Source organism: Pararge aegeria, chromosome 3, assembly GCF_905163445.1.
Source record: "Pararge aegeria chromosome 3, ilParAegt1.1, whole genome shotgun sequence".
Classification (NCBI taxonomy): Eukaryota; Metazoa; Arthropoda; class Insecta; order Lepidoptera; family Nymphalidae; genus Pararge; species Pararge aegeria.
This window is the reverse complement of record NC_053182.1, coordinates 16594999-16620429: the sequence shown is the minus strand read 5'-3', so window position 1 is coordinate 16620429 and position 25431 is coordinate 16594999. Positions and strand designations below refer to the sequence as shown.

The 25431-nt window shown below is 34.5% G+C and overlaps 1 protein-coding gene across 1 annotated transcript; it reads left to right on the top strand.

Moving 5' to 3' along the window:
• The first annotated feature begins 993 nt into the window (after positions 1-993).
• LOC120637234 (elongation factor G, mitochondrial) lies at positions 994-18748 on the top strand. The gene is made up of 11 exons (XM_039908957.1): positions 994-1162; positions 1524-1670; positions 2871-3190; positions 3942-4180; positions 6234-6613; positions 7862-8100; positions 8851-9012; positions 10063-10181; positions 11785-11997; positions 12985-13186; positions 18518-18748. The coding sequence occupies exons 1-11, from the start codon at positions 1079-1081 to the stop codon at positions 18657-18659; spliced, it is 2247 nt and encodes a 748-aa protein (XP_039764891.1). The 5' UTR covers positions 994-1078; the 3' UTR covers positions 18660-18748.
• The last annotated feature ends 6683 nt before the right edge of the window (positions 18749-25431 follow it).

The window sequence follows — 25431 nt, the reverse complement described above, 5'->3', positions numbered from 1 at the left end:
GTATCATATATAATTTTCTCGAATAATTTGGGAATAGTACTCAACTTTGAAATAGGACGATAGTTACTAATATTGTGCTTGTCACCACATTTGAAGATAGGAGTAATAAATGACTTTTTCCATACCATAGGCATTTTGCCCTGCCCTAAGGACTGTCTAAATAATAATACTAAGGGATACGCCAGCTGATAGCAACAACTTTTCAAAAATATAGGAGGAATACAATCGGGTCCTGCTCCCTTACTAATATCTAATTTTTTTAAATACGAAGCTACTAGGGGCACACTGAAGGAAACAGAATTAACAAATATTGAAGTGAACGAAGTTAAAGACTGAGTATCCCTAGGGGAGTCCTTATTTTTGTCAAAAACCGAATTAAAATGACTATTAAACAATTCACAAATTGTCTCACCATCAGAGGCTCTAACACAACATTAGTAGATAATTCTGTTGATTGAATGTTCGATTTATATTATTTCTAAATCAATTTCGATAGTTCGTTATGAGTGGCATTACTAAGTAGGCGGTACCTACCCATCAATGAAGTAGGACATTATCTGTATTTTATTGATCTGAAATCTTATGAGGCGTGCACCAGCCAAAATTTTCATCCTAAATTAGACAAAGCATATTCTACCCCCACATTCGTGCAATGTATGGATGTAATTTTATTTATCCAGTACGAAATAAATTGATGGTGAATGGATCATCGATTTTTTAGAAATTATAATCTCGAGGTAAACTACGATGTATAGCAAACACTAAACTGAATTAAAGTTTCAAGTCTACAAGTCATTTCAAATTTGTTTATTGCAAAGAAGGACATCGTTATTGAACCCGTTATATTATTATGTGTTTCCGAGAGTGTATGTGGTTTACGTTGCTTTTACAACAGTTTCTAACCATAGACAAGAATCACATCACATGTCATTGTGACAGCTGAGTGTCTACCCCCAAATGTCAAATACATATTGTGACATTAGTCAATTGATGGCCACTGGCCAGCTATAACCTAAAAAATTGAGAAGTTTAGAAGAGGGGAAATTATCTTGTAATTAATTAAGAATAAAGCCGTAAAATGACGATTTTAAATATGTACAGAATACGTAGTCTATCAAACATAGTTAAGAAATCAAGTAAATTCCAAATTGAAGTAAATAAGGTAATAATATATAGTTTTAAATCTGTATTAAATCCTCGAGTATATTTTACGTAATTCAAATATAATAATCTGGAAATGTTTTTGTAACTGATGAAACTGCTTGGTGCAATATAAGAAAGTTATATGAATAGCTTGGTATTGACGAGTGACGGGTATTTACCCAATTTTGCTTTATATTTTATCATATAGATGAGTGTCTTCTCGTATTCTTAAAGGAACTCAAATACCGGAGAAGTATAATAAGATTGTATAAAAAGAGATATACCTTCGGCGAACCAAGTCTGGAGACGCCCAGGAACAGAAGATCTGTATGTTTATGTATATGCTAAAGATTTTATAAAAAAACAACTTCATTTTTCAGAATTATGCCTCACATGTCACATATGCAGAGCACAAACCATTGGAAAAAATCAGAAACATTGGTATATCAGCTCACATTGACTCAGGAAAAACTACACTCACTGAAAGAATATTGTTCTATACTGGCAGAATAGACCAAATGCACGAAGTGAGTATTTTACTGACTTCATTTCTTTCTCTTGTTTGTGTGCACAGACAACATAACACTAGTCCAAGATACCAACAAGATAGAAATCCCTAAGAGAACCTATGTTGAGGAATGAAATTTCTAGACATATGTCCATGGTTTTGGTGCAATCTGCAGACTGAGTAATAATATACTTTAGCTAAAATCTATCATTAGTCGGAATTGTTTGTTTTCCTAGAATAAATCCTGTGCTGTTCTGGGATAAAATGGATCTATCTGCAATATTAAGTTACAAATGTGAAAAATATCAGTGTTAGTGGTTGAGCCAGCAAGTATCGTACTTTTAGTTTGGCCAAAAGTTTTAGGTAACTTTGTTATTTTTATATCAAGAATAACAAAACAAACTTATTTTACTTAATCAGAAGAACTATCTGAATTTATCACAAGTATTTTTAAGAAAAACATATCTTTCATTTGCTATTTATAACTTCATATATTTAATAATAGTATTTGTTGTTTGAACCTCATGTGAAGCAGGTAGAGTCTTTTTTGGAGAGGCTTTTTGGGATACCAAGTTTGATTCCCGGCAGGCACCTCTAACTTTCGGAGTCATGTGTGTTTCAATATTTTAAGCAAATAAAATATCACTTGCTTTTTTTTATAGTAAAGGAAAAATTTGTTAGGAAACCGGTATGTGTGAATTGTTTGAGATGTCATGTTTTCTATAATGTTAATAAAGACTTGTGCAATCTAACAATCTGCACTTTGCCAGGATGGTGAACTACCATCCTAAACCTTCATCTTCAGAGAGGAGACCTGTACCCTGCACTTGGCTGGTCATGGATTGATAATACTCAGCATCAAAAAGTCAAAGTCAAAGTAACTAAAATATACCAGTCTAGCAGTTTCTACGTTGGTCATATGGCGTATCTTCTTTACCGCATAGGCAGCAGAACTAAGCCTGTTCGATAAATTATTTACATGAGAGCCCCATTGAAGTTTAGAATCTAATGTTATTCCTAGAAAAACTGTCATATCCTCCAGTTTCAGTTCCTCATTATTAAGTAGTACAATGGTTTTCACGTGTTTAACATTAGGTGAAGTGAATTTTATACACTTGGTTTTTTTCCGTTAAGAACCAAATAGTTCCATCTTAAATAGTTGTACAGAAGTACTGACACAATTGAATTAATTAAGTGTGTTGGTAATTTATTTCAACAGGTAAGAGGCAAAGACAATGTTGGAGCAGTCATGGATTCAATGGAACTAGAGAGGCAAAGAGGTATCACAATACAATCGGCCGCTACATATACTATATGGAAGGAACACAATATCAACATCATAGACACACCTGGTCACGTAGACTTCACAGTTGAGGTAGAGAGGGCTTTAAGGGTTTTAGATGGTGCTGTTTTAGTTCTATGTGCAGTTGGAGGAGTCCAAAGTCAAACATTAACTGTGAATAGGCAGATGAAGAGGTATAATGTACCCTGTTTGGGCTTTATTAACAAGCTGGATAGACTGGGCGCTAATCCAGAGAGGTGAGCGATTTTTTGAAGTGTATTTTATAGCGGCCGTGTTTAAAAAGAATGGAATAGAAAGCAAAAAATCTTATTGCAACAGAACACAAAAGAAATAACACAAGGAAAAAATAAATAGTCTAAGTACTATTTATTATTGTGCAAAGGCGGCCTTATCACTAGAAGTGATCTTTTTAAGGTATTGCAAAGCCAATAATAAGGTAGAGAGTAAAATAAATAAACTTACATAAACATAATATGTATATCAATGTCATGGACTAGTTGTTATTTGTGAATTGACAACATGTGCAGGGGTAATTTAAAAATCCGTTTGCTATAATACCAGACAAGGACAGAAGTATCTTATGTCCAAGATGCAAGATAAATCAGTGTCATATTGTGCTATTGGGTCTATTGAAGTTATACTTCTTTAGCGGCGTTAGGAAGGCGGGCTAGTTGCGGGCCAGCACGCACCTAACAAATAAAATAGCTTAACTTAAGCTCCAATACTGTTGGTTCCAAAAAAATCTATATAAAATGTATGAGTAATATAACTTGCTTCTACGGTGAAGGAAAACATCGTGAGAACATCTGCATACCTGGGAGTTCTCCATAATGATGTCAAAGGCGTGTGGAGTCCACCAATCTACACTGGGCCAGTGTGGTGGACTATGACATTAAGTCCTTCTCGTTGTGGAAGGAGACCCTGTAGTGGGCGGGTAAAGTAAATTCTTAAAGTTACTGTTATATTTCAGCTATGTACCTATTTCAGAGTTTTAAAACAGATGCGTTCCAAGATGAAACATAACGCGGCATTCCTCCACCTACCAATCGGCTTAGAGAAAGAATGCCAAGGGATATTGGACCTTGTTGAAGAGCGTGCTGTGTACTTTGATGGCGATTACGGCGAAATTATGCGGTTCGATGAAGTACCTCAGAACAATAGGGCTGAGGTCAAAGAGCGGAGACATGAGCTTATTGAACAGCTGTCGAATGTTGATGAGACTTTAGGTAATTATTTTGTATGTCATTTAAAATTTGCTGAGCTATGTAGACCATTTCTATTTTTGTAATTGATGCTAGGGATATCACTTAACTAAAATTTGCCAATGATGTATGATGTATGTAGTGACGGCCGGATGGCGCAGTGGGTAGCGACTCTGCTTTCTGAGTCGAAGGCCGTGGGTTCGATTCCCACAACTGGAAAATGTGTGATGAACATGTATATTTTTCAGTGTCTGGGTGTTTATCTGTATATTATAAGTATTTATGTGTATTTTATTTACAAAAAAAAATATTCATCAGCTATCTTAGTACCCATAACACAAGCTACGCTTACTTTGGGGCTAGATGGCGAGGTGTGTGTAATGTATTGTCTTAGTATATTTATTTATTATTTATTTATTTATATTGGCTGAGATACCGGGAGACCTTAATGCAATACTTAATGACCTCAGCAGAATTTCTCAACAGGTGGGCCTATAAATTAACATGAGCAAGAACAATGATATAGATATAGATGTTGACATGTGTACACTCGAAATTCTAGACGAGTATATAGAGTAAAATAAAAAATACCAGCAAAAATGAAGCTCTCGGCCTGTAGTTGTTTACATTAAAACGAACAGTTATTGTTCTGCGATTAATATTTAATTCTATAGTTTGCGAAATATGAAATATTTTACATAGATACTCTACTTGTTAAAATAAGGGGTAATAGCGCAGTGGGCAGCGACCCTGCTTTCTGAGTCTAAGACCGTGGGTTCGATTCCCACAACTGGAAAATATTTCTTTGATACATGAATGTTTTTCAGTGTCTGGGTGTTTATCTGTGTATTTTAAGTATTTATGTATATTATTGATTAAAATATTCATCAGTCATCTAAGTACCCATAACACAAGCTACACTTACTTTGGGGCTAGATGGCGATATGTGCAGTGATTGTCGTAGTATATTTATTATTTATATGTTCGAAATGTATGTATGACCAAAGTCTTAGAATAGTTGCCGTGGTCGGTTACTATAGGCCTGATATGAAGGCTCATAGTCATATAGCGGGCTAAGACCGTGGAATTTGGAACTTCTTACAAGATTGGAGGAGCCAGTACCCTACTTAGGTTCCAGGGAGCTCTGGCTGTCCAAATAATAGTAGCACTGGATTAATAGATTCGTTTATTGTAGAAATACTAGGTAACACAGTTCACAAAGGTTACATATTGCTATGCGTATGAAGGTAAGACGCGCAATATACGTAACGTTCGTAAGTAGCCGCTCGGCGCGTTGTTTCCCCCCAAACCCCGCAAGTCGGTAGCGGTCGAAGTTATACCGCTGTCCGCGTATTTCCGCCCGCTAGATTTGTATCCAGGTGCGCAATACTGTCTTGAACAAGATAACTACAAACCTGCAACACCTGCAAAAAAAATTATATATGTATACATAATTTAATATTATAATTATCTTGTAGAAGCAAACATATACGCGAGAACAAGTACCTACGCGACGCAAACTCACACACGCACAATAATACACTCAATCATCGAGACAACAATTTAAGCAGAGCAATGTCGCTTGTAATACAGGTTTTTACCTAAATCAGGGACAGTAGATTTTTAATTGCACCATTAAAAAATAAATAAATAAAATAAATAAAAATAAAAAAGCCTTTTATTATTCCTTGATTGAAAATATAAACAGTAAATATAAAAATAGATAAGAAGTAGATAGAAAATAGATATGAGCTTTTGCAAAATTGTTACGTGAAATAAAAATTTTTTTTTTTTTTGACAAATTGAGTTATAAAACCAAGGACCCCTTGTGGGTAAAGGCCTCCTCCATTTTCTGCTCTGTTTAGCGCTCTTTCGAGCCAGTTCTCGCCAGCCACACTCTCTAATTCATCTGTCCATCATACCTTTGGTCGACCCCGTTTTCTATGTGCACCATTACATACGTTTATTATATACACACCAATATAAGAAGTAAACTATTTCCAGCAGTGGATCTCAGTCTGTTATCAATCTATCAATAGACATCGATGATATAAACAACGCCAATCGTTCCTTCCAGGTGAGATGTTTCTCGAAGAGAAAACCCCGACCGTCGCAGAAATAAAACAGGCGATAAGGCGATCAACGTTACAGCGTTTATTTACACCAATCCTATTGGGCACTGCACTCAAGAACAAGGGGGTGCAACCTTTACTAAATGCTGTGCTAGATTACTTGCCACATCCAGGTGAAGTTGAGAACACAGCCATTTTGGGTGAAAGGAAGGGCTCAGAAGGCGAAACAATAGTTCTAGATCCTTCTAGGGACGGTTCAAAGCCTTTTGTAGGGCTCGCATTTAAGTTGGAGTTAAGTAAGTTTGGACAGCTGACTTATTTGAGATGTTACCAGGGCATTTTGAAGAGGGGGGATAACATATTCAATGCTCGTACAGGTCGAAAGGTGAGAAAAACTCTTTTTTATTTAATTTTTTTTATTTATTTAATTTTATTTAAAAAACCTTATTGCATTACAAAGAAAACACACACTTACTTATATATAATTATTGCAAAGGTGGCCTTATCACTAAAAGTTATCTCATCCAGGCTACCTTCACTAATGGAATAAGGCAATGAGTTAATTTTGTTACTTATGTTAATTTTATATACTTTTATAGTCAAATTCTTCACGGTCTGTTAAATACATAAATAGATGCGGTCCTGCGAACATACATCCGAAACTTGTTTTATACGGATAGTTAGCTTTAAGTTAACCCTTGACTGCAATCTCACCTGATGATGCAGTCTATGACGGTAGCGGGCTAACCTGCTAGGGGTATGGCAGTTAAATTAAACCCCTATTCGGTTTCTACGAGACATTTAGCGGCACGCTTAGGCACATCTTTGTCGGTAGGGTGAAATTTAGCCACGGCCGAAGCCTCCAGAGCAGAGAAAATGTTGAAATTATAAATTCCCAAATTACACTTAACCACACTTTCCGCTCGGGCAGGGAGGCCTTCGACTTTATTAGAAAGCAAACCCAGGCGCTCAGGTTTGAAAGCCCTGCCCTAAACCCTTCTAATTCTGAGGGATACCCGTGCTCTGTAGTGGGCCGGTAACATGTTAATAATCACAGAATTAAGAGCATACATAAACCGTGTACACGACTAATATTGATCAAAAACCATCAAAGCATCAAAAACCCCTCCACTTTAGAATGGTTTCTCGAACATTTAGCAATTGAGAGTAAATATTTTACCTCGAATGTTCAAAACGTTCACCATAAAATGGGAAAATGGGAAAAAGTTTTCTGAGCTAGCAACATTCGGCGGGTGTAAAGTGAGACGTGCGCGGGGCGTTTACACTGTTTTTGGACACAACACACTTCATACAATAATAGCTGAATGCAAAAGCGTGCATAGAGGGCATGCACAGGGTATGCAGATGATATAAAATGAAGAAAATCTTCAGTAAGAGTTATAAAAAACTATAGGCATTGTAAGAGTTATTAAAAGCCTACCCTCAAGTATTTATAACTCGTACTGGAGATTTTCTGCATTTTATATCATCTGCATACCCTCTGCATACCCTCTATGTACGAATGAGGATTCTATATGTTTTTCATTCAACGTTGATAATGATGACGATGACGCAGGTGTATAAAGTCCGCTATTTTTGAACTTAAGTTTCTATTATGGCAACATTTTTACAGGTGAAAATATCACGCCTAGTGCGTATGCACTCAAACAACATGGAAGAAGTAAACGAAGTGTTGGCGGGCGATATTTTCGCGTTGTTCGGCGTAGATTGCGCGTCGGGTGACACGTTCGTCAACGACGTTAAACTGCAGCTGTCCATGGAGTCCATCCATGTACCGGACCCAGTGGTCTCCATGGCTATTAAACCAAAGAATAATAAGGACAGGGATAACTTCTCGAAGGCTGTTGCCAGGTATGTATGAATTAATGACCTTGTCAAATACAAACAAGTCACAGTTAAACAATCAAACAGTTGTATGAAGAATGGATATGTGAAGAGTAATGCTGGCGATATACAACGTGTAACGGAATTACGAAATACTGTTGAAGGGTGCATAAGTATATTTCATTAGGAGTCCCCCTGTAAAAATATTAAATCAAAAGAAGAACATTAATTTTTCCATACCAACTAATTCAAAACATTTTAATTGTTTACTTGTGACAACCCTATTGAACATAAAAGACCGTCACGTGCATAGTACCTACGCTAGGCGACGCGTACCTAATAAAGTGACAGGAGTCACTTGATTTTACTTTTTTGATGTGATGTTAGGGCTGTATCTGATTTCTTTCAGTAAAAACTATGGCAGTGGCTCACTCAAAAACTATTAACAGCATTATATTACCACCATTTGAGATTGCAGACTAGGGCTAACTTGTAGTGGAATCAAAAAAAAGAAAAAAGTTACTAGGATATACGCCCTCCCGGCAACTGTGTTTCCTGCCACGTATAATTCGAGTACCTTCAAGGCTAGAGTGAATAGACTTTTTCTAGGCAAGCGTGCTCCAACCTGGACCTCATCATTGCTTTCTACCGGGCATGATTGTCGTCAAGCGCTGGCCTATTGTTAAAAAAAATTATATTATATATTCTGCTGGCACCAGCTTTCTGTGATGTAGAGGAATAAAAAAAATGTATAAAATTGTATCTATGACTTCACAGGTTCACAAAAGAAGATCCCACATTCCACTTCCGCTACGACAGTGACAATAAAGAGACAGTTGCATCCGGTATGGGCGAATTACATTTGGAAATCTACGCGCAACGGATGGAGAGAGAATATAATTGCCCCGTTGAGTTGGGCAAACCGAAAGTCGCATTCAGGTAGAGTTGTAAGAAATTCCTATTTCCTATTCCTAACTCAAGGTAGCAGGTTCCAATATTGTCGGTTCCAAAATGCATTTTAAATTTATAAAATTGATAACACCCTTTTAAGCAATTAAAATATCACCTGCTTCAGCGGTGAAGGAAAACATCGCGGGGAAACCTGCATGCCTGAGACTTCTGCATAATGTTCTCTACACTGTACACCAATCCGAACTGGGCCAGTGGTAGTGGACCCCTTCTCATTGTGAGAGGAGACCCGTTCGCTGTAGTGGGCCGGTATTAAGTTGATATGATGATAATACCTCCAAGTGTATGTATAGAATTATAAAACATTATAAAGATTGCAAAGTAACTTACGCAGGAGCATCCTCAGGAGATGTTGCCTTTACGTGTCCTGGTGTCGGAGCGAAACGTGAGAGAGTACGCGTAATTTATAACATAAACATGAATATTTCTTGGATACCATAAAATCTAGTTTAACATAAATAAAAATAAATATACTACGACAATACACATCGCCATCTAGACAGTGCCCAGACACTGATCATAATCATAATCATTTTATCATAATCATTTATTTGCAAAAAAACATGTCAAATTATAGATGTTAATAAAAAAAGTTATACAGAACAATGTTTAGCCCATTTAAAGGCATGCAAATCTTAAATTAAAAATAATTAATAACATTCAGAATTTGATTAATTACAATTAATTTCATTAAAGCTATATAATATAAAAACATTCATGTTCATTACACAAACATTCTCCAGTTGTGGGAATCCAACTCACAGCCTTGGACTCAGAAAGCGGGGTTGCTGTCGATTGCGCCAATCGGCCGTCAGTATTGTCGGCCACTCGTTGTTTAGTTGGCATACTAAAGCTCCTCGGATATGCCAGCGTAACTCTATAATCACCTTTTTTTTTCCATAATTATTGTCGGACCTAGTATACGGCCCACCTGATTGTAAGTAGCAAACCATCGCCAATAAACATTCCACTTCACTATATATTATCAAAAGCATTTAAAACAGTGGACGTTTATGACAGGGAAACTATGATGTCGCCGTGCACTTTCGACTACCTACACAAGAAACAGTCCGGCGGTGCGGGCCAATATGCACGAGTCACTGGTATAATGGAGCCTTTACCTCCGGACCAAAACACAAGTAAGCTGTACTAATTTTATTAATGGGAAGGTATACTGGTAAGGCAATTATTACTATACAAAAAGTATATATATTTATTTATTTCTTTAGCAACGCATCCCGTGAAGACATAACAGTTGCCCAATTCGTCTCCCCGGGGCTATTAAAAGAATGTAACAACACGTAATAATAACAAAAAATGAAATTAAATTAAAACATAAAAATAAAATTGAGAATTAAAAAAAAACAATAACCAAAAATTCAATAACAATAAAAAAACAAAACATTGAAACATAATTATTATCTTGGATTACCTTCTCTCTAAAAACTTTTTAATTTGCTTTTGGAGCTGAAGCGTGTTTTGGAGTTGTAGTTATAATTGCCAATAAGGTAATAAGGCAACTATGAATGAATGAATGAATGAATACACTTTTATTGTACACCAAAGAAACAAAAAGTAGTTACAAAGATATAAATAAATATCTAGAGAGTACAATTTGGTGGCCTTATCGCTACATAGCGACTATTATTATACAAAAAAGTATATATATATATACATATAGCATGGGCAGGACACAATTATCTCTTCTCTCAATTATTAAAGGATAAAAATGTATCTACTCCCACAGCTTTGTCAACTCTCAGAGCACTGGCGCACAAATGTAAATAATGTCCAAATAATATATGTGTAATAATAAACGGTAATAAACTTCTCCCGTTCCATGTTCCCGTGCTTTAGCAGGTGGACACGTTAAATATATCCCATGACAGGGGATATAATCGGGGGATATAATTTTTGTCTCCTGCCCGTGCTAGCCCTGCTCGAGATAATAATTAAATCCCCCGACAAGGGATAAAATTATCACATTGAACGTTTAAACGAATTATAAAATAATGTTCAAGGTGAAATATACATGCATAAGTATATTTCATTAGGTAATGAGATAAATCGTGTAAATGAAAACCGAAATAATACTTCACAGGCTTTTGAGAAACTGTTATCTGTGAAACCGAAAAAAAGTTTTTACTGAAAGAAATAAGATACAGCCTTAACATCACAGGCAAAATAAAAATCATGTGACATTTGTCACTTTATTAGGCCCGTTTCGCGTAGCTTAGGCACTATGCACGTGTAGGTCTTTTATCTTCAATAGGGTTGTCATAAGTAAACACTCAGAATGTTTTGAATTCGTTTGTATGAGAAAATAAATATGGTTCTTTTGATTAAATATTATTACACGATTCCTTACAAAATTTACCTATCCATCCTTCAAGATTATTTCGTAATTCCGTTACACGTTGTATATCAGGAGATGGACATACGGTACTTTTCATCCCGGAACAGGACAGGATAACGTTTCCGGGTAGATAAAAAAAACCCTTTGTTAAATATGAACAGCTTTAAAGCTTAAGTATTCTTAAACTTGGAAAGTAGATAGAAGTATCCTGGAAACAGACGTAGGAGTTTATCAAAAGAAAACTAACAGTTAAAATTGCGGGCAACAGCTAGTCTGTGAAATAGATTAATATTTATAAGATTTTAAGTAAGACTGACCATTATTTGTTGTACAGAGAATTTCTGGTATTCATTTAGGTATAACATAATAGAATAACATTCTTCCAGTGCTAGAGTTCGTAGACGAAACAATAGGCACGAACGTTCCAAAGCAATTCATTCCGGGCGTAGAGAAAGGATTCATCGACACTTGCCAGAAAGGATATCTGTCGGGACACAAAATATCTGGAGTCAAATTCCGGCTACAAGACGGAGCGCATCACATTGTGGATTCCAGCGAATTGGCCTTCTTCTTAGCTGCGAAGGGGGCAGTTAAAGAAGGTAATCAGTTTTTTTATTTACAGGGTTTAAAAGGAAAAAAAAACTAATTTTAGCCGGTTGGCGCAGTAGGCGACGCTGCTTTCGGCGTCCAAGGTGTGGGGCTCGATTCCCACAACTGTAAATTTTTTTGTGTGATGAACATGAATGATTTTCAGTGTCTGGGTGTTTATCTGGTAGTTTATGTTTATTCTGTTTATATAGAAAATGCTTCTCCAATACGAGTTATAAAAAAAATAGGGTAGGCAATGCTTTAGTGCATCTATTAAGTGCACGCCACTGCAACTAAGTAATATCTTAAGTTTATTTTAATTATAATGGAAGAGCGAAGTCATTTGTTTATGCTGGCAACCTAAATAATAAATTTGGTGTGGTGAGAGGTTTCGGTCGTACAAGTCGTACGACTAAGCGATATAGCGTTCCGGTACGATGGCGCGTAGAAACCGATTAGCGGGTGGTATTGATATACGCAAATAACAAATGCAGGAATTTTCGAAGGTCAAGCGGTAAAATATTATGTTTAAATAGATGTGATGTCATTCGGCGTTACACCTATCATGGCGGATTGCAGTTTTATTTGTTGAAAATAAATACTAATCTCACTTCGAATACAAATGAAAATACGTTTTTTCATAAAACATGCACATTAGCTTAATACAATATTTTACTGATTCTTTGTTAATGTAATCATCCCTAATATAAAATTCAAATTTTGTTTATTCATGTAAGTCATAACTTCGTTCGCCAACTTAAACCTAAAGCTACGGAGGGTTCCAAACGCGCCCTGGTCTAAGAAGAGCCCACAACAAACTTAGCCGGGTAATTTTTTTTTATCACCATCTCACAGCAAAATTAATATTAAGCTATGAATTTAGAGCAATTCACACCCAAGCTTTTTTATAGTTTAAGTAATCCTTAACATTATAATAGAATTTTTCTGTTGTATATAATATCTAGTTTTCAATATGTGAAATCTGCCTTCCTTTATAGTTTTCGAAGATGGAGCGTGGCAGATCCTAGAGCCGATAATGTTCGTCGAAGTTACCATCCCTGAAGAATTCCACGGCACGGTGTTGGGGCAGCTCAACAAACGGGGCGGCATCGTTACCGGTACCGAGGGCTTAGAGGGCTGGACCACTCTTTACGCCGAAGTGCCTTTGAACAATATGTTCGGATATGCTGGGGATTTGAGGTGAGTTCTAGATCCTTCTAGAGACTCTAATGCCCGTTTCAACTTAACCTAAGCATCACCTAAATGATTTAAGCGATGTCCATAGAGAAAAAAAAGTTTCGTCAACACTACGAATGAATAATTACTAACTAAGTTATGTCAGCTGTCTAAAAGAGGTTTTGCAAAATGATGATTTTTTTTTCCGACCCAATATATAATATTTTTTTCGGGTATATGAAATTATTTTTTACGGTTATATGTGTATATATCGTCGCAGGAAAGGCAAATTTACTGAAGCTCCAAATGACCATTTCGAGAAAAAGCCCTTTTAAGTTTTTTTTTTTCGTTTTTAACTCATAACTTTTTTCCCAGCACACGAATTTCGATCACGTCAAGGTTAACTTTTATTAATTTTTAATTTTCTATGTCCACAAGTACAAACCATAATAATTGGACTGCTGGTTTGTGATATAGTGGCGCTTAAGTAAAAATGACTTCAATTTACAGTAATGCAAAATCTCTTAACCGCCATTTGATTTAAATATTTATAGCAATCAAAATTACTTATTACTCTTACGTATATAAAGTGGAAAACGACAAATTTTCTGGATCTATATCAATAATGTAATGTTCGTAATCTTAAATGACTAAGAGGACTTTTACAAGTCTGGTTTCATCATGTTAAAACAACTTAATAAGTGATCGGCTCATTATGTTGAATCACTAAAAATCCTTAAAGGTAGGTTATTGTTTCAGTTTTTTCGAGTAAAAAGGCGTAAGAGATAATTACTTTTGTCTAATCACACCTTTAAAACTACTTTTAACTTCACTTAATACACAATAAGAGCTACTTAAATACTGTAGTGTCAAAATTAAAGTTACTTGAACCTTAAATAATAACGTATGCTCCATTACTAATGTGTAAGAGTAAAGTCTCAACTGCTTATGATTATGAAAATACGTATCTTTTTTTTGATAATCTTACGTAAATTAGTAGGACATTGAGATGGGCTAGAGCTGGGCTGCCTCCTCTGTTCAGAGCTCAGCTCTTAAATTGGGTAGATAGCTGGGCAAAGGCCTCCTATTTGAGGTAAGAGGGAAATAGTTAGGAGAAATAAATTAAGACACAGCTGTTAATTCGTATTTTTTTAAATCTATGTTTGTTTGATTTTTACCATTATTCTTATTATTAAGTAATTAACTTTATAATTTTACTCCTTTTAAACAAAAAGCCATTTACCTCTTCGGCAAAAATAATAAACTTACATTGAGTAACAGAGCCTTTAACTTCTTTCGCAAGAACAATTAGTTAACAATATTTAGAATCTTAAGAGATTGATATCTCAGTACCTCCCTATTACAAATAATTATCAACTACTAAAATAAAAAATGAGAATCAACGTTTCTTTCAGTCTTTGACATTTAAAAATAAAATAAATTAAATAAATTTCCAATCAAAACAATCTTCAATAACTAATAAACTTTTTCAACGGTATTTAAAGAAAAAAGAGTATAAAATAGCAAAAGGTGAGTTGGATCCATTTCAAACTTACGCCAATACTTCATCTTCCTCGTCTGTTTCAGCCAAGCAGTTTTGAACTTTGGGATCATTATTCATACTTCGATATTCCGTATGATACACAGTTGGTATCACATTATTCGAGCACAATTTGTTCAGATCCGTGTATTTCTTTTTGCAAATGGGCAGCATTGCTTTGTAGCATGGCTTAAGCTGTAGGTTATTTTTCTTCACTATCTCGATTTTTTCTGTTTGCGCATCCGGATTCATAGAGCATTTCACAAAAGCCATATTTGCCACCGATTTCTTAAATGTTACTGTCCTCGAATTGCTAATTTTTCCGGCTAAATTACCTTTGAAATATTTTTCAGCAACTGTGTCCCATTTGTTAAAATCAGTATAATTAAGGACCTCTACTTCAAATGGTCTTGGTGACTTCCTAGACATAGTAAAAATTGTGCTCCACTGCGATGGTGCCCACACTATAATGCCTCTTAAGCTTTTATCTATAATGGAGTGCATAGAGTCAACCGGCATATAGGTATGCCCCGGGAGCAAATAATTTATTTGAATTGATAGAAGAGTGTTACACTTCTTAAGTATTTCATTTAAACATGTTAATACTATCTTATTTTTATTTTGCCCCGGACATGAGTCACAATATAGTAATAAATGTTTCACTGTACCCCTTAGATCTACATTATTGATGTACTTCTCTAAAATTGATGATATCTCATTGGCACCCCTTTTTCCATTATTTTCTGACCATGTGTAGCAGAACCCGTTTCTAGTGCCTGATTCATAGAAAGTTAAATTATAGACAGCCACTTTGCGGGAATAATACAGCATCATGTTTTCACCGTAGGGCGTGTTCAACACCTTTTGAAGGTCAAATGATGCGCATAAAACACTGTTGTCTTTATTATGAATACTTTGATGTGCTTTAAACCTTTCAGCAGATTCTTCTTTGTCAATTAAGTTATTCCGTTTTTCTTCTTCATCAAAACTCTTATTATTCTCATATTGTGTACATTTTAGACACTTATATTTGCGGGGGAAATGGAATCCAATGTTAAATTCAGTGTTGAATATTTTTTTGAAAAGTTTTTCTCCAGCGTAGGCGTTGCCATTTGCAATCTGAGTCTCTTTATAAATTCTATACAAATTTGAAATATTACGAAATTCTGTCAGCAAATATGTTCTTGTGCTATTTTTTCTGCAGTAGTGTGAAGGCAAAGCTGGTAATTCCTTTATGTATGTTCGTACCTTTTCGGTAACTAAATTTGGGGTTTTATTTTGGGGTTCGTGTTTTCCACGCATATCTTCTTTTGCACTACCAAATGATGCGTTGTTTACTGTATTGTACAATGGTTTTTGCTTGAGATCTAGTGTACAAGTCAAAAATTGTTGACACACCTGGGCTTGCCCTTCACCATTGTTAATAAAGTAATTAAAAGTGTTGGTACGCTTAGCCGTATCTGCTCGCTTTCTTTTTACACCCATCTTTATAGAATGGCTTACCAACCAATCTTTTCGTCTTTCAGACGATAAACCCCAAAAATGTAAGAATATAGCTTTTCTCTTTTCATCAGTTATTTCATAACATGCATTAGAGCAATTTTGTGGATTACAGGGATTTTGTTTCATTTTTTTGGCTGGAATAACTTTTCCTTGAGAATTTACATACTCATGCCCGGAATCTTTTTTTGCTTTGTTTTCTTTTCTTTTGTTCTTCTGTTTCTTCTTTTTTCTACCCTCAACTTCAGAAACTTCATTCTGCTCTTCTAGAACCTTTGATTTCGTAGTCTTCTTAGATCTCTCATTTTTCTTCTTTGATTTCTTACCTTTCTTAGTTTTCTTCGTACCATCGGATACCGATCCAGATGATGAATGTTCCCATGACGAAGAACTCCATACAAAATCTTCATTATCTGACAAAAAGTCTACGTACTTCTTTCTTGTTTGTTGTCTCAACCGCTTATTTGTTATGTATTCATCATGATAATTTTTTGTAACATTTTCATGCTTCTCTTGGTTACTATTTTTATCATTGTCAGTTCTTTTCTCTTCTTTTTCATCTCCACTTAACTTATTATCCAAATTGGAGTTTTCGCTTATATGCGATTCATTTTGTACTGTTTCATTAATTTCAGGTATTTTCTTATCTTTACAAATCTCTCCTACGTAACTATTTTGGTCTTCCTGTATTCCTATGTTAATTAAACTTATTTCAGCGGTTACTTTTTCATTTTCCTGTAAATTAATATCTATTTCTTTGAAATCTTCCATGCATTTAAAATCTATGTCGTTGTTGTGCTCCACGTTGTTTCGAAGACATAACAATATGCCATCTGTAGCATCATTTTCAAACTCTATATTTTCATTAGTAACTTTTACAATTTCTCCTATGCTTTCTTCTGTTTCAAAAAACTGCTTACTATCACATCGCTTCAGTATTTTGTCTGGTACTCTCTCAGGTGTTTCAGTGTTGTAATATTCCATTATAATTTTACTGTTTGTCAGTTCAAGTTGTTTAGGTTCAATTTGTACAAATTTTGATCTCGTGTTCATCTCTTCAAAGTGTTCTCGTCGGATATGTTCACAAGCCTCCTCAATTGCGTGTTGTCGTTCAATTTCTCTGAAAATGTCTAATTCTTTTTGTATTGCTTTTTCTGTAAGATTTTGTTCCTGGTATGGTTCTCTTATGTCATTTGTCACTTGTTGTCACGAAGGTGACTTTACTAATAATTATTGCTTCTTATGTAAATTATTATAATTTTCATACTAATAAATAGCTAACTTACCGATAAAGGAGTCCGTTATTGCATTACTATCACCAACATTCCCTTGTTTTCTCGATCTATTTGAGCGGCAACAAATACCGACACACCTGTACTCTCAGTGACTCTGTCGAGCAGACTTACCGATACGCGGCGTACGCGCGGGTTATAATCAGGTTTTGCAGTATTGCAGTATTTCATATTATTACTTTAGCGACGTAAATGACGTAATGACCAGCTTTATATTTTTACTTCTATAACTTTTGCTTAAATATTACTTCATAGTACTAAGATACTGAAAGTCAAAAACTTGCTCAATAACAGTAAGGCAAAATTACTTCTACGCCACTTCCTGAATAAAAATGGAAAGACTAATATTCTTACAAGCCTTACTTATTATAAATACTTCAATTCAAAATTACTTATACCAAGTTTTATGATTGTTTCGAGTAGTTCAAAAATGCTTATAAAATATTAACTTTTAAATAGCCGGATGCCAAATTTACTTAAAATTTACTTTTAATTTATTGCAGGAAAACAAAACTACTTAGGTGACAGGCACGAATAAAATGCCAAAAAAGTGTCGTTTAAGAACTCTGGCTGATAAAAATTCCCCTTTTTTTCCATTTACTGAAACGCCAAAATAGTGCTCGTATCGCTATATGACCCAGACTGATCGACGCAGAAAAAAACGCTGATTCCGAATATCTATATAACTCAATATGCCTATTTTGGCGCTTCAGTAATTCTGCCTTTCTTGCGACGATATGCACCATCTACCTATTGTCTGTATTTATTTTATTCGCCATAGGTTGCCTGAAGATATCGCTATGAAGCGATAAGGCCGCCAAATTGTATACGTTGTTTTGCTATAGTTTTCCTTTTTATGTCCTTTTTGTTGTGTGTAAAAAGAATATTCATTCGTTCATTTATTCGCTCATTCATTCATTCGTACTTTCTTTCTTCTTTCATTCATTTATGCATTCATTCATTCATTCATTTGTTCATTAATCTTTTCATTCATTCATTCATCAATATGATGTTCGCTTTCAGATCTATGACACAAGGAAAGGGTGAGTTCAGTATGGAATACAGTCGGTACTCCCCCTGCCTACCCGATGTACAGGAGCAGTTAATACGAAAGCATCAAGAAGAGATGGGCTTGCTGCCCGACCAAAAGAAGAAGAAGAACTAACCGCCTAGAGAATAAATAGAATCAATTTAGTGATATTTAATTTTAAGTTATAGGTACGTATTTAATTAAAATAATTATATGAATTTAAGAATTTTATACAGAATTTTATTTATGAGATTACTAGCTGCGCTCCGCGGTGCTACTCGCGTTGAATAATCGTTTGGTTGCTTTGTTATTGGTGCTTCGTGTATTGCATTCACGAAGATAGAAATATACTTCAAAAGCCGGCCTTATCGTTTAGTAGCGATCTCTGCCAGGCAACCTTAGAATTACAGTGGTCCATATAACATACATACGAATAACTAAATACTAAAACATAAACTAATAAACACAAATGTAAATGCATTGAAAAGCAAATGTTTAAAAGTGTAATGTGTTCACATATAATAAATATATATAAAAAAAAAATGATTCAATAATAAATACTTAGAGAAGAGTAAATAAATACTCAGTGGCGTGCATTGCATATATGCAAATAAGCAGTACATACCCTACCCTCAGGGTCTTAAAGAGCCTTTAGATAGGACCATTAAAGTTTTGTAATTAAAAAAACACTAAGTAAAAAATATATGAAAGCGCCATCTAGTAATGAGCGGCCAAACTTCTAGGTCAATTGGCGCTAGACAGGCGACAGCACAGAAAGCGCGCGCGAGGCGCATAGCGTACAAAATAAAATCTTCTACTTCGTATTTTAATTTTTAACCGGAAACGCTAAACATTTACCTTTTAAAACACGTAAAAATACCTTTATTATTATTTAAATCTCATGTTATCGATTGCAGGGTAAATCAATTATTATAAATCACTCGACATATGACGCCCTCTACTGTTGCATAGAAATATCAAATAAAATAAGCACGCCCAAAGACAAAATCGTTCTGCTAGATGTGTGCGTGCAAGTTAGTAGTGTGTGTCGTGTAATGTTATAATCGTGTGCTTGTACTTACAAGATTAGCATCGGTCTTGTGTGAACAGTTTCATTCATAAATTCTCTAAGTGTGGCTGTCTATAAGCACTGCTTACGGAAGTGGATAATCACGTGTTTCATTTTTTCTATGAATAAAATGATTTGCTTGGTTTGTTATTGTTGTTAACGGTCATTATTCTTTTTTTAGAATTAAAAACATTATTCACAAATGTGAATACCTTTTAGTGTCTTAAGAAAATTAAGGAACTAATATTATCGAATTAGTCTTTCGTTTTGAAAATAATCTATGAAACCAAACGCTGTCTAAATTTTGAAAAATGAATAATTTAGGTTTTCCAGGAATCATTGGAAAGTGAGAGAGTTAACAATAAATATGGTTTCTATTTATTGTTTACATATCAAAATAAAATAGCGTTCGTACCCATACTTACAAAAAATTAAAGACATATTTTGACTAATTTCGATTGCAATATTATCATTAGCATATTCGATCGCCATTATTGTTTACCTTCGAACAATGCTGTATGGCGTTGGTGATAAATAAACGGTTCAAGTGCATAAATTCAGTAACTTATAAAAGTTTGAGTAGTGATAGTTTAATGTGTTAAGGTTAATTTATAGTTTATTCATTCATTTTATAACGAAAGCATATTCGTGCGGTCTTTGTTTGAGATCAGTGTGACTGGAAAAAGTACCTAGAGAAAACTTTAATTTCTATCCCTATATCGTAAAACTAGAAATCATTCGCAAAGGAAGGACCAATGTTACAAATATGCCAAAAAAGGTGATAAAGTAACACGTATGTTTAATAATAAATATTACGAAAACTTTTCTTACTTTGTACATACCAATCGATTATTTTGCTTTCCTTTTGTTTTATTGTCCAATATACGTAAAGTGTGGAATGATAAAGGATATTGTGATCTTAATAATTTTCATAAAGACTCTAAAAACATGATATGTTGGAAAAATATTATCATCATCAGTGTGCTTAGAAAATGCTGCCGAATGGTGTGTCATAATTTTGTGACATAAATCAGGGTATGTACTTTTATTCAATTAGCAGTAGATAGACGATAGTATTAAATATATAACTTTCGTAAAGTAATTTGAATATAAACCGACATACCTATCTAAAATCTAAATTTTACAGTGGCGTGGCTATGCACGCCACTGTAAATACTATTAAACATTGTCTTCAGTTGGACATCTGATAACGCTTGACTGCTTTATTAAATATCGCCAGTGATTTTGACTACTCTTAAGATTAGGCTAGAAAAATTTTCGCATAATGTTCCAAAAATTTAAATTCTACCTTTACTGCATATATATACCGGGTTCAATAAAAAATACGAGAAAGCTATCGGCCTTGTAGTTCCTATCATTGAATCTAACGACTTTTGTTCTACGACGTTTCAGCATTATGTATTAATTTGTTTTACATTTTTTTTATTAATAAATTATGTTATTTCTGTAAAGTGGCACTGAAACCGTGACATGTTATCAGTGAAACAGTCACCATAGTGCACTGTTCCTGTTGCCAAACCGCTGTGAGCAGTTCGCGCGCAGTTGCCCATGTAAAATTACAGAGTAGTAACAAGTAGAGTATCTATGTAAAATATTGAATATTTAAAATTTCACAAACAAGATTTTAAAAAGTTGTAGAACAAAAGTTGTTTGTTTTAATGTAAACAACTACTAGCCGAAAGATTTCTGGTATTTTTTATTAAACGCTGTATATTGCACGTAGGATTTGCATACTTGATTAAAATAAGTTTAGGTTTCGCCTACGCATCTAGGTTGAGAGAAATCCACTATTTAATTTAAAAATGTTGACAAATTCTTGGTAAATTGGGCGTAATAAGATCAAATGAAACACAAATAGGTATTTATAAAAAAAAACATTTATTCATTCAACACTCCACAAATATCTCCAAAAACGAATACAAATTGTAGCAAACACACGCCAGGTACAACAATAATTGTTTTGATACTTTAATTAGGTACAATACTAAATACTTTAGACAATTAGACTACATGGCCACTAATTTATTTTTAGATTAGGCTTTAGGGGTAACTTCTAACTACAGATTCTTATCATCCGATTTCAATTATCAATAGTAAAGGAACTCGTCCCAAAATTCTGGATTGGTGTCCCAAAATATCTGGTTAGACCTCGCATTAAGTGGATCAAACGAGTTGGAGGGACGTAGTAAACTAATCAGTGGCGTGCACTTCTTGCATATAAGCGCTGCATAGCTCCTGTGGTCCGGCGCCTGATCTCATTCCGGTCGGGTCGGACGGTCCTATCAGACTATGAGAATGAGGAAATAGAGTGTGCACCTATTTTTCGCACACTCTTGGACACTATAATATCTCTCGCGTAGTTGGAAAGTGACCACTGTCTGGAGATTGACCACCGTGGCAGAAATCGGTCAGTGAAGCTATTTTTTTTACCAGAGTGAGATAGGAGCAATTTTCTTATAACTGTCCTACAAAAGCCCTAGCAAAAGGTTATGCTTTATTTAGAATATAACGTAGTTTATTCTTGGTCTGTAGTAGTTCATGATTATTTTAAGAGATGGCGATGATTTATTTGTTGGTCGATAGTCGAATTAGGGTAAATTTAAATTTAATGAATAATGAATTAATTCATTCCATTTGTTGGCAAGGACCTTATAGATCTCCCATTTTATCTATGACTTTTTCAAGTTGCTACTATTGTAACCCATATTCGACAAATATACTTCCTACCTAGAGCCCAACCTGTTCAAGCATCCAGTGCACGCCACTGAAACCAATTTATTTTGGACGAATGAGACAATTTTGTGTTTTATCACACATTAGTTGTGTGTTTTTGCAAATATCATGAAGTTAAGGATGGGACTGGACTCTACAATAAAAACCAACTATGGTAGTTCATTCAATCAAAATAATACAAAAACCCCCTTTCATTCAAGTTATCTATAGAATAAATAGTTAATACACAAAAATATTTTTTTAATTTTTTTTTGTTACAATATACCACAAAATGCCATAAAAAATTATATGGCTCACTAATTAACCAAGTGAATTATTTAATTTTCCCTTATTTGCTATGACATTCAAATCGCATATTCTTAACTGTCATATTTGTGATTGTTTTTAATTGTATGTTCTTGTTCTACATGATTTTGACGTCACAAAAGCTTTCCATTTTAATATAGTTTCGATTTCAATGTTAATATAATAATCAGGGTCAATTCCACAACATACAAAACTTAAATACTAATTAATGGTGTTATACTATTGGCACTTGGTTTTATAATTAGGGCGGATTCCCACTACGACAAATCATGCGGCACTTCACATGAATTACTGCACTACACTATACACTAAGAATTGTTTTGATGCTTAGATGTATGACATTTCTGGTTCTTTTTATTCCACTACAAGTTAGCCCTTGACTGCAATCTCACCTGATGGTAAGTGATGATGCAGTCTAAGGTGGCAGCGGACTAACCTGTTAGGGAGTATGCCAGTTATGTTTATACTATACCAAAGGTCAACGAAGAGTTATTTCTTAAAATTCGCATGGAATTTTAGCGTACAAGCTTTTCCGGCATAATAATTAAACTATATCCAAGGCGACAGCTATAAATTTGCCAATTTTCACCAAGATCTATCTTATATTAACAAATAAACAATTACACTCTTTTGCATCAATAACATTAGTATGCATAGAAAAAAAATGTTTCACTGCTGCAAATATTGAGTGGAGCAATTTCAAAAATTGAATCAATAAACATATTCGAATAACAAAATTCTAATTAGAACCGCGAAGTTTTGTTGTAGTGTGCATCACTTCCTAGGGGTATTTTTAATTATAAGTAGGTTTCACTCTATCATTCGTATCACACATTAAATTGATCAATTTTTACTCCCGTGTACAGAATAACTTACTTAGACAAGACGAATATGTTACTCTTAATACTAATACACGAATACAGTTATTATTCCATTAAAAAGTTATAATAAATCAGCAAAAATGTTGGTGGTATAAATAGGCCCATCTCAATATCCCGAAAAACTTAATCGTTTTTTTTTTAATCGGACCGTATGCGTAGTTATTCTGCTCTCTTTTGTATTACATAGAAAAAGGATGAGTATTTTAAATATATGCAAATATTATTTTTACTAATCTTATTTTGTATTTTATGTAATATGTACCATAACACATTGGCGAAAGATTGCGGTTACTACCAAAAAAACATTCCCAAGAAGGGTTAACGTCAGATTGGTTGGTTAAAAAACATATGCAAAAATAAATACAACGCGTCTGTCTTAGTTAAAGAAGAGATGCGCCGATCGCAATTAAATTATCTACCATAAAACAGAAAAGATTTTACAAATAAAAATTGTATCATCATCATCATATCAACCAGTCCACTATAGAGCAAGGGCGGGAGGAGTTCCACAATGAGAACGGGGTTAATCCCGTAGTCCATTACGCTGGCCCAGTGCGGATCGGTGGACTCTACGCACCTATGCAAACATTACGTAAGTAGAACTCTCAGGCATGCAGGTTTCCTCACGATGTTTTCCTTCCCCGTTGAAGCAAGTGATGTTTTAATTACTTAAAACGCACGTAACTTAGAAAAGTATGGTGTGTGCTGGGATTCAAACTCGGCCCCCCGAAAGTGAAGTCGTGCTGAGCTATCACCGCTTCAAAAAAATGTTCCATGTTTTCTCTCTGTGTGTTATCAATAATTTGACATTTGAAAGAAAAAGACAAACCATTGCGTAACTATGCGACCGCTTTGTAACGTTTATAAATAGAATAGAATACCTTTGTCGGAATTCACCAATGTTTATCATTACTATCTAAAACTACCGCATTTATATAGTAGTTATTTAAACTTAATTATCCAGTTTTACACATACAAATGTTAAGAAAAGAGATATATAGATAAATCATTTAAAAAAAAAACGCCCACAAGCCTTTATAACTAATTGGCAGTGGAACTCGGTTGGTACAGTTTAATTCTAAAATTCCGTATAATTTCTTACCAAACCTTAAAACCAAAAGTATGTACGGGACGGTCCTACAAATCAGAAGTCTTGAATGTAAAGATAATAAATCAAAAGTATCCTAGTTTACACATTTATGCTACTTATGTATACTGATTATTTTAGATTCTAAATTGTTCTAGAAAGTTTTGGATTATATTAAGTAGACCAACAGACATCTTCGCGTAATATCTCAAAGTTTATTTATTTTTCCTATCACCTAAGGGGCTTCCTACCATTGCTTAAATAAGTTTATTTTAAAAATTTTGCGCTCTTGTTTTACAATTATATTCCTGGTTTTAGGGATATAAAGGTATGTTATATCAAATTACTATCATAAGACAATACTGCTTTAAGCGATAGTAGTAAGCTCGCAAGACTTTCAATGGAGCGAACTTTGGCGTTTCATTGACTGAATGACATCATACAATCTATCAATTTAGATTTACACATGGATAGCAAAAACGGAGACTATAAATAAAAAACATAAATTACACGTATTTTCAAAAAGTACCTTTTTGAACTTTTTCTTGCAACCAAACACTATTAAAGATAGGAGTAGTTTTTCCTGTGCATTAAAAAGTTTGGTCATTTGATTCTAAAACTAATAATAATGTTGCATAAATTGTCATGGTCAGAAATAGACTTCTCTTCCTGTTCTACCTCGATATTTTCTTCGGTACCTAACACATCGATTATTATTAATTAGGTTATTACTAAAATGGAATACGTTCTATACTAAGTAAATTTGTGCCGATTTACTTTATTTTATTGATTTATTTATATATTCTAACA

What these genes read in the sequence shown, in the direction of transcription:
- LOC120637234 (XM_039908957.1), top strand. Translation starts at nt 1,079, where the DNA reads ATGACGATTTTAAATATGTACAGAATACGTAGTCTATCAAACATAGTT. An exon ending in GAATGTTGATGAGACTTTAG is followed by an intron (nt 4,181 to 6,233) that starts GTAATTATTTTG and finishes CGTTCCTTCCAG; the next exon opens with GTGAGATGTTTCTCGAAGAG. An exon ending in ACCTCCGGACCAAAACACAA is followed by an intron (nt 10,182 to 11,784) that starts GTAAGCTGTACT and finishes ACATTCTTCCAG; the next exon opens with TGCTAGAGTTCGTAGACGAA.